This window comes from Chiloscyllium plagiosum, chromosome 20 (assembly GCF_004010195.1).
Source record: "Chiloscyllium plagiosum isolate BGI_BamShark_2017 chromosome 20, ASM401019v2, whole genome shotgun sequence".
In the NCBI taxonomy this organism is placed as follows: domain Eukaryota; kingdom Metazoa; phylum Chordata; class Chondrichthyes; order Orectolobiformes; family Hemiscylliidae; genus Chiloscyllium; species Chiloscyllium plagiosum.
The window spans coordinates 52,139,213-52,149,318 of NC_057729.1; the positions used below are offsets into that span (position 1 = coordinate 52,139,213).

At 41.2% G+C, this 10,106-nt stretch overlaps 1 protein-coding gene across 1 annotated transcript in view; it reads left to right on the top strand.

Moving 5' to 3' along the window:
* srxn1 (sulfiredoxin 1 homolog (S. cerevisiae)) overlaps positions 1 to 8,465 on the top strand; it is a 109,318-nt gene extending 100,853 nt beyond the window's left edge. The window contains exon 3 of the mRNA XM_043710818.1: positions 8,210 to 8,465. Coding sequence (XP_043566753.1) covers positions 8,210 to 8,219 — 10 coding nt within the window. The 3' untranslated portion in view covers positions 8,220 to 8,465. The remainder of the gene's footprint in view (positions 1 to 8,209) is intronic.
* The last annotated feature ends 1,641 nt before the right edge of the window (positions 8,466 to 10,106 follow it).

Sequence of the window (10,106 nt, forward strand, 5' to 3'; positions counted from 1 at the left end):
TTCTGTTCTTAGCTGCCTAGACCTTATGTACGCTTCCCTTTTCCTCTTGGCTAGTCGTTACAAATTTTCTGTCATCCACGGTTCACAAATCTTGCCCTTCCTATCCTTTGCCTTCAACGGGACATACCTAACCTGCACAATCTTTAACCTATCTTTGAAAGCCTCCCACATACCAAATGTTGACTTCCCTTCAAATAGCTCTGTCCAATCCACATTTCCGAGCTCCTGCCTAATTTTGATATAATTGGCCTTGGCCCAGTTTAGTACTCTTCCCTTAGGACTACTCTCATCTTTATCTACAAGTATTCTAAAACTTACAGAATTGTGGTCACGGTTCCCAAAGAAATCCCCAACCGCAACTTCTACCATTTGTCCTGGCTCATTCCCCAGTACCAGGTCCAATATGGCCTTTTCCCTCGTTGGACTATGACATACTGCTCTAGAAAACTCTCCTGGATGCTTCTTACAAATTCTACCCCATCCAGACCTCTGACGCTAAGTGTCTCCCAGTCAATGTTGGGAAAATTAAAATCTCCCATCATCTCCCATCACCACTACCCTATTGTCTCTACATCTTTCCATAATCTATTTACCTATTTGTTCTTCTACCTCAAGCTCACTGTTGGGAGGCCCGTAATATAGCCCCAACAATGTAACTGCACCCTTCTTATTCCTCAGCTCCACCCATAATGCCTCACTACCAAACCTCCATAGTGTGCTCCTTTAGCACAGTCGTGATATCATCCCTGACCAGCAATGCAACTCCACCCTGCCCCCTTTCCCCTCCCCCCCCCCACCCCCACCCCACCTTATACTTCCCTCCTGGTCCTGTTTGAAGCATCTATATCCTGGAACATTTAGTTGCCAATCGTCAGTTGCCAATCAATTTATCTGAAGATCTTGTTGATCAGTCTTGAAATGATATTTGACTTGTTTGAATCTGCATCTCTACAAAACTGTGGCGCGACAGCACTTGGAGAATTGCCTACAGTTCTGGTCACCCCATTATAGGAAGGATGTGGAAGCTTTGGAAAGAGTTCAGAGGAGATTTACTAGGATGTTGCCTGGTATGGAGGGAAGGTTTTAAAGGAAAGGCTGAGGGACTTGAGGCTGTTTTCATTAGAGTGAAGAAGGTTGAGAGGCAACTTAATTGAGACATATAAGATGATCAGAGGGTTAGATAGGGTGGACAGTGAGAGCCATTTTTCCTCGGATGGTGATGGCTAACACAAGGGGACGTACTTTTAAATTGAGGGGTGATAGATATAGGATAGATGTCAGAGGTAGTTTCTTTACTCAGAAAGTAGTAGGGACAGGGAACGGCCTTCCTGCAACAGTGGTAGACTCGCCGACATTAAGGGCATTTAAATGATCTTTGGAGAAACATATGGATGAAAATGGAATAGTGTAGGTTAGATAGGCTTCAGATTGGTTTCACAGCATTGAAGGGCCTGTACTGAGCTGTAATGCTGTTTGCTCTATGTCCTATGTTCCATGCATCTACACTCCCTTGCTTGACTTGAATATGGACCGTCCACTCTCTCAACTGTGTTTTTTTCAAGTCTGAAAACCACTTTGAAACCTGCAGGGATTACCTATTCGTATTCCAATCATACAAATTAAAAGCTCATTCAGATGATTCCAAAAACTATTCCATGTTAATAAAATCTAAGTAATCTAAGTAATCTAATCTAAAAAATGTAAAAATATAGCATCTTTCGCGATCCTAAGAATCCCCAAAGACTTTTACTATCAACGAATAAGGGTTGACATGTGCTCACTGTTACAGTGTATGAAACACAGCTGGCAATTTTTACACAAGTTCCCACAGCCATATGAAAATGACCAGATAATGTCTTTTTGTGATTTAATAGATATATTTAATAGATATTTAACAGAATATTCAGGACAACTCTCTTGTTCTCACTCAAAATAGCAAATTCATTTTGAATCCACATGTTCGGAAAGGCTGAGCCTCAGTTTAACACCTCATCTGAAAGAAGGCACCTCCAACATTGCAGCACTCCCTCAAAAAAGCACTGGGGAGGGTTGGCCTGGATTATGCACTTAAGTGGCTAGATGGGAATTGAACCCCCAACTTTCCTCCTTATTTCTCCACTGAGCCAAGAATGACACCTCAGTTTGTTAATGATGAACAAACAGTATAATGTGCCAATGTATCACAAAATATTAAAAATCAGGAGAATGGAAGAGTAAATGTGCAGGAATTTGGCCAGATTGTCAGTGAAGCAATAGCAGACTGAGGGGAGTGAAGTTCTGGTGGTCAAATTGTACCTCAAAACACATAAAAGCCCCATTGGAAATGGGAAAGTCCAAAGTGGACAAGATAATGGGTGCGAAGGAGCAAAAGATGCACAACCTTTTCTTTTTAGAAACAAGTTTCAAATTGACTACTGCTCATCCAAAACTGTTGCTTAAAATGTGGGCGGGTTGAGCAGACAACAGCTGCACATTCCCAGCCACCTCCAGTTTGACCTCAGTCCTCAGGCAGTGCGTGGGACAGACGTAGAATGAACCATCTCACTATCCCGGCAAGAGGTACAACTGATCAGGGCTGGGCAGAGACAGGTATATAAAGAGAAATACAGTTTAGTTATCAAGGGCACTTGTGAGCATTACAGTGTCCACCTGTTAAACAATTAAATTAAATAATGATGCACTTACTCTTCTTTCTTCATTGGAAAAAGTGGAGCTTTGACGATTAAATAGCTTCTAACATTTTTTTAATCAACAAGTTACCATTCTGGGAAAGACATTCTTGGATCAGAAAGAAGAGTGGAAATGTGAAATGCTCACAGGAATTCTGTACAAATGTACTCTTATATAAGAACATTAGACAATCTGGGTCTTGTTTCTGATGGGATTAATTATCTTGATAGTGAGAGCTTTAACTTCCTCGAGACCCCTGTTGAGTTAATTGAGCCCATTCGGGGTTGGGGTACTGCCCTTGGTCTCAGATTTGATTGCATGAATGAGATTTCAACCAGGGTTCCCACTCTTAATTACAATCCAGTATCACCTTGATTGAAAGAATTTAAAATCTTAAGCATGTTAGCAAAGGTCTCCTACCATTGTTTGATTCAGCTCATCTTCTGCTGAAATGTGCACCATTGTTACCTCTAGACTTGATTATACCAATGCAGTAATTCCTGGGCACACCTCTATTTTCTACACTCTATAATCCTGAGCTCATCTGATTTGTACCAAGTCCCATTCACCCATCACCTTCGCTGACCTACAAAATGTCCTAGTTAAGCCACACCTCAGTTTTGAAACTCGCATCCTTGTTTGCTATAACACTCCCTGTCCCTGTACCTTCCTCCAGGCCCACAATCCTCAGAGGTATTTGCTGTGCACAAATTCTGGCTTTTTTGTGCATGCAGAATTTTAATCACTTGCCATTGGTGCCTGTGTCTTCAGCTGCCAAGGCACTAAGCTCTGGAATTCCGGGAAGGGCTTTTGCCCGAAACGTCGATTTTGCTGAAGCTCCTCGGATGCTGCCTGAACTGCTGTGCTCTTCCAGCACCATTGATCCAGAATCTGGAATTCCCCGCCTAAACCTCACTGACTCTCTATTTCCCCTTTAGTCATACAACACAGAACTGACCCTTCAGTCCATCTCATCCATGCTGATCAGACATCCCAATCTGATCCAGACCCATTTACCTTCATTTGGCCCATATCCCTCTGAACTCTTCCTACTCATGTACCCATCCAGATGCCTTTTAAATGTTGCAATTATACCAGTCTCCACCACTTCCTCTGGCAGTTCATTCCATACATGCACCACCCTCTGCATGGAAAAGTTGCCCCTCAATTCCCTTCTAAATCTTTCCTCTGTCCCCTTAGACCTATGACCTCTAGTTTTGGACTCACCCACTCTAAGAAAAAGGCTTTGGCTATTCCTCCTATCCAATCCCCTCATGATTTTATAAACCTCTATAAGGTCACCCCTAAGTATCTGACCCTCCAGTGAGCAAAGCCCCAGCCTATTCAGCCTATCCCAATAGCTCAAACCCTCTAGTTCCAGCAACATTCTTGTATATCTTTTCTGTAGCAACATCCTTTCTATAGTAGGGCAACCAGAACTGAACACAGTGTTCTGAAAGTGTCCTCACCAATGTCCAGATGAATTTTTCCAGATGATCAATAATGGTTTTATAATTATCATTGGACAACTATAAGTGGCCTCACCAATGACAGATACTCTTTAAAACCTATTTCTTGGGCCTGGCTTTTGGTCATCTGACCTAATGTTACCTCATGAAGAGGCTCATGTCAAAGTGTGTTTTATAGCATATCTGTGAAGTTTCCAGGGGCAATACATGAAAGGTGTAATATAAATGCAAATTGTTGTTGTAAGTAATAATTGACATTTCTACATCATCTATAATAGCTGGAACAGGTCTCAGATCACATCAAGGGGTAGTGGGTAGCAATTGGCAATCATGTACCCATGTGAGCTTTGTGGTACCACTTTCTCAATGGTGTAACACCTCAAATTCACAGCTAGCAAGTTTCAGAAGCATCTACCCTCTCCCTACCCCATCCACCTCCCAGTGCTGCAAAAACCCGAGAGACTTCTCCTTCACAATGTTCTGGATTATCTTTGGTGTTGCCAAACATCATAATTTCCAGCTCAGGGCTGAGATTTCCCCTCCCCACTTACTGAAGTCTGTAACTCACTCTAGTACTAGAAAGGTGCTGCCCATCATTTTGCTAAACCACAACTCTATCCTGTGTTCTGAAAATTTAGGGCCTCAGTTTTCTAAGTCTTCTTGACTTCAAACCCTATGTATATCATAGAATCATAGAATGATATAACACAGAAGGAGGCCATTCAGCCCCATCATGCTCGTGCCTGTCCCTATCCAAAAAGACCCACTTTCCTTCACTTTCCCCATTCCACTATAATGTTTCCTCTTTCAAGTATATTTCCAAATCCTCCTTGGAAGTTACTGCTGAATCTGCTTCCACTGCTCTTTCAGACAACAAATTCCACTGCACTAAAAAAGAATTCTTCTAATTTTCCTTCTGGTTCACTTGCCAAAGAGGAAAATTGGCACAAGCCACAGAAAATGGTCATTAACTCTATTTTGCAGACCTTTAAAAGCTTCTACAGAATTTACTGTAGCTAGGAATAACTTCAATAGAATTTCTTTCTCCCAAGTATCAAATCCAGTCCATGATTGTTACTCTTCAGTGGATCCTACACTTCTGGCATTGAGCTCCAGAAAGACTATTTGTCCCAAGCATTGAGCTACCTAATACAATGGAGGACCAAAGTGGTGGTGTTCAGAATACAGTCTTTCATCTTTCTTTCTCCAGTGGGTTAGGTGAGATCCTCCTTGGTCCTCAAAACATTCAGAATATACTGACCCATCTAGGGCTTCAACCACAACCTGACTTCCTCACTCAGTCTTGATTGTGTGGTCATGAACTCTAATTGTTGGCAAGCTATTGTTGGGAAAAACCTGTCAATTGGTGACAAACATTTCTCAACCAGTATCCATGATTTTCCAACACTGGTTCATGATTAGCAATCAAGAATGGCAAGTCATCCATGATTTTTATGATCTCTGAAATAATTATTGAGCTCTATTACTGGACCGTGATATATCAGAATTATTTTTCATTCAAAACATGTGGTTGTCAGACAATAAGTGCATCAGCCTTATTGTCGATCCCAGAGGGTAGTCGATCCCAGAAGGTCAACCACATTTCTGTGGGTTTGGAGTCACACATAGGTCAGTCCAAGTAAGGATGGCAGATTTCCTTCCCAAAAACATTAGAGAACCAAATGGGTTTTTCCTGACAAAGAGCAGGAATTGAGCCTGGGAAAATGTTGATTTGTTTGCCTTCATACCCGTAACTGGTAATACTCACGCCTTTAAATCTGAAGATTGTGGCTTCAAGCCTTTCTGCAGAGATTTGATAGATAATCTAGTTGATATTTGGGGTGGTACGGTGGCTCAGTGGCTAGCACTGCTGCCTCACAGTGCCAGGGACCTGGGTTCAATTCCAGCCCTGGGTAACTATCTGTGTGGAGTTTGCACATTCTCCCCGTGTCTGCATGAGTTTCCTCCCACAGTCCTTCCTGAAGAAGGGCTTATGCCCAAAACGTCGATTGTCCTGTTCCTTGGATGCTGCCTGACCTGCTGCGCTTTTCCAGCAACACATTTCAACACATTTTCAGCTCTGATCTCCAGCATCTGCAGTCCTCACTTTTTCCTCCCACAGTCCAAAGGTTTGCAGATTAAGTGGATTGGCCATGCTAAATTCTCCATAGTGTCCAGGGACGTACAGGCTGGATGGGTTAACCATAAGAAATGTGAAGCTGTGGGGCAGGGAGTGGATCTGGGTGAGATGCTCTTTAGAGAGTTAGTGTGGACTTGATGGACTGAATGGCCTGCTTCCACAATGCAGGGATTCTATGATTTCTATGTTGCATATAGATAATATAGAATGTGCAGCAAAGAAACAGGTCAGTGTCAATATCCATGCTTCTCATGAGATCCCTCCTGTCTGCTTTCAAGTCAGTCCTTCTATTCCTTTCTCCCTCATTCTCTTATCCAATTTCCCCTTAAATGAATCAACTCTATACGCCTCAAGTTCTCCTTTGAATTCCACCTTCTCTCCACTCTTTGTATAAAGAAACTGCTTGTGAATTCACTATTGGATTTATTAGTGATGACCTTGTATTTACAGCCCTACTTTTGGTCTCCCCTACAAAGTTTACTTTATTCTACTCTCCCAAATCCTTTTGCAATCTTAAAAATGTTGAGGGGCTGATCCTTCAGCCTGCTGTCTTCAAAAGAAAAGAGCCCAGCCTGTTAATTTATTCCTGTATCATCTAAATCTGTCAGTGTTGTTGGAGGTGTGGTCATTTGGATGAGAACTTACACCGAGGCTTTGTCAGGCTCCTTAGATGTACTTCAAGGTGCCTTTCTTTCATTATGAATTCACAGGATGTGTGTGTCACTGGTTAGACCAGCATTTATTACCCATCCCTAATTGCCCAGAGGACAGTTAAGTCAACCACATTGCTGTGAGTCTGGAGTCACACATTGTTCAGACCAGGTAAGGATGGCAGTTTCCTTCCCTAAAGGACATTAGTGAACCAAATGGATTTTTCCTGACAATCAGCAATGGATTCATGGTCATCTTTAAACACTTCATTCCAGACATTTATTGAATTTAATTTCCACCATTTGTCATGGCTGGGATGTGAGCCCAGGACCCCAGAACAATACCTGAGTCTCTGGATTAACAGTCCAGCGATAACACCACAAGGCCATTGCCTGGTAACATTGGGCCATTAGACCATTGCTCATTAACATGTTACTAGAAGAGTAATATGGAGTACTGACTGGCATTTTCCATTTAAAAAAAAACACACCTAAAACTGGTTGTATATATTCTATTTGCTTTGCATAGCTCAACTATCCAGCATAATAAGTGTGACTGCACCTTGAAAATTCATTACTTGCAAAATACATTAGGATATCCGTAGATGTTGAGAGGTACTGTTAAAATGCACACTCTCTTTCTTGTTATATTTGAAGACTTCCAGCACAGACACTACATGCCAAAGGATCTGCTTCTGTGCTGTAAACTTCTACCTGCCTCATCTGCAGCAGGAGAAAATCTCTCCTTTGCCATAGGTGTTTTAAATTGATTCATTAAAATATCCAAGATGAGTGCAATCTAAAATAACCAATGCATACCAAAGATAAGTAAGGAGAAATGACAGACACATCAAAATCCAATTTTTATTTTCTGATGTTAATGTTAAAGAATGATAATTTTTAAGTGTGATGCCTGTGCCATAATGTTTGCTGGGACTTGCTTCCTTTTTAACAGCCCCGAAAAGTTACGTTAACATGCTGTGAAAATGAGCTAATATTATCCATGTGCAGGAATCTCATCTAACAGTCCAGACTGTGTGCCGTATATTGTTCTCTGGAACTGTTAGAAAGCTCAAACTACAGGCCCCTGCAATAAACAGACGTGTTGCAGGTGGTGGTGTATTCCAGTAAAACCTCGTCAATAAAGATTCTTTTTCTCCTCTCTCTATCAGTGCCTGTACACTTTGGCATCCCTGCATTAGTTTTAAACTTTGTAAAAAAGTATCTGTCCAAAAAAATCACTTCTTGTCACACTCTTTCTGTCATACCTTATCGATTAGGCCAAAGTAAATTAGCAGCAAATTGAAGAGGAGGGCCTAAAACAAAATGAAGTAAAGACAATGGAAACAATCATCCGTGGATTTATGAAAAAGATTATTCTTGACTGGCTGCTACAGGAACTGACAAAAAAAAGACTCAAAGTGGGGCCAAGTGAATCATTGCTCAAAATTCTGACTGAAAATATTTAATTTGTTATACTTTTCCATGTAACTGAAGTTTCAAAATAAGCTATGAAACATCAGTAAAGACTTTATAAATTAAATGACACTGAACAATCAAATTGCCTTATGCGTCTTCAATTCATATTTTCACTTGAAGGCCTTAGATTAGATTACTTACAGTGTGGAAACAGGCCCTTTGGACCAACAAGTCCACACCGACCCTCCGAAGAGCAACCCACCCAGACCCATTCCCCTCTTCACCTAACACTACAGGCAATTTAGCATGGCCAATTCACCTAACCTGCACATTGTTGGACTGTGGGAGGAAACCCGCGCAGACACGGGGAGAATGTGCAAACTCCTCACAGACAGTTGCCTGAAACAGGAATTGAACCTGGGTTTCTAGCACTGTGAGGTAGCAGTGCTAACCACTGTGCCACCATAGCCTTTCTCACAAGCCTGGCTTTATATTTCCTATTTTTAGCCAGTATTGTGACCCAATTAGATGAAGGCAGATCCAACAGTTGCAAAATATGTGTGGTCCCACATTCTTCAGTTTTGGAGTCTGCTTTCCACAGACTAATTCACTAATCAACTACAAATAACAAACCAAATAGTCTTCAGCTACATTTTTACAAGAAAAAAAGCACGTCTCCCCAATAATTATTGGTTGTTTTTCAAGATCATTTTAAGAAAATCTAAATGTTTAATTTTCAAAAGGTTTTCATTCAGGCCATAATTATATTGAGTCTTTTCCTTTTACCATGTACTGTATATGAGACCAACTGTCCATATGAAAATCCTTTTAGCCAATTGTTCAACATAGGTTTCAGGCTAGAAATCAGATGTGGGAAAAGTGTTAATTTCCTTTCAAATCAATTTAAAATAGTGACTAAAGGTGTGGGTGGCAGTATTCCAGTGGCAGATTAGTTTAAAATCAAATGGGTTAGAAACTCAAGTTGGGATATTACTGGAGGTTATAGTAATGAAACATGCCGCACAGTCCAAGTGAGCCATGCCAGTGTTTACAATCCACAAGAGCTTCCTCTCATCCGATTTCATCTCAACCTATCAATATATCTTTCATTTATTTTCTCCCTTTTGTATTTGTCTGGTATTCCCTTAAAGGCATCCATGCGATGTAATCGCTCTGCATGGTAGATCCAACAAGACACATTTATATGTTGTTCAGCTGCACCAGGGAAGGAGGCTGGCTCCTGAACTGTAATACTCTTAGTGATCAGTAAAGATCAGAAGGGCAGATTTTCTGGGGTTATGGGTCAAGTATGTTTTACTATATCTGGGCCATGGAAGGAGAAATAAAAAAGGACTTGCTTTTATATGATGCACTTCACAACATCCAGACTTCTCAAAGCTCTTAACAGCAAATGAAATACTTCTGAAGTGTAGTCACTGTTACAATGTAGAAAATGCAGCAGTCAATTTAACGATGGTAAGCTCCCATAAATTGACCGGATGATCTGCTTTTGAGATATTGACAGAAGAATAAATGCTGGATACCAAGGGAAACTAATAGTGCCATAGCATCACTTAGAGAGAATCTTGGTGCCTGGTTACACTTGGCACACGCCACTATTCCAATTATACATGGAAGTTGAATCACAGGTTCTTTCATTGTCTGCATCACTGTCTTCTGTCAACCTTCCCTGAATGGCATTTGCCATATTGGTTGACTTGCAATGTATCACTGCATACATTTAGTCGCTGATGCACG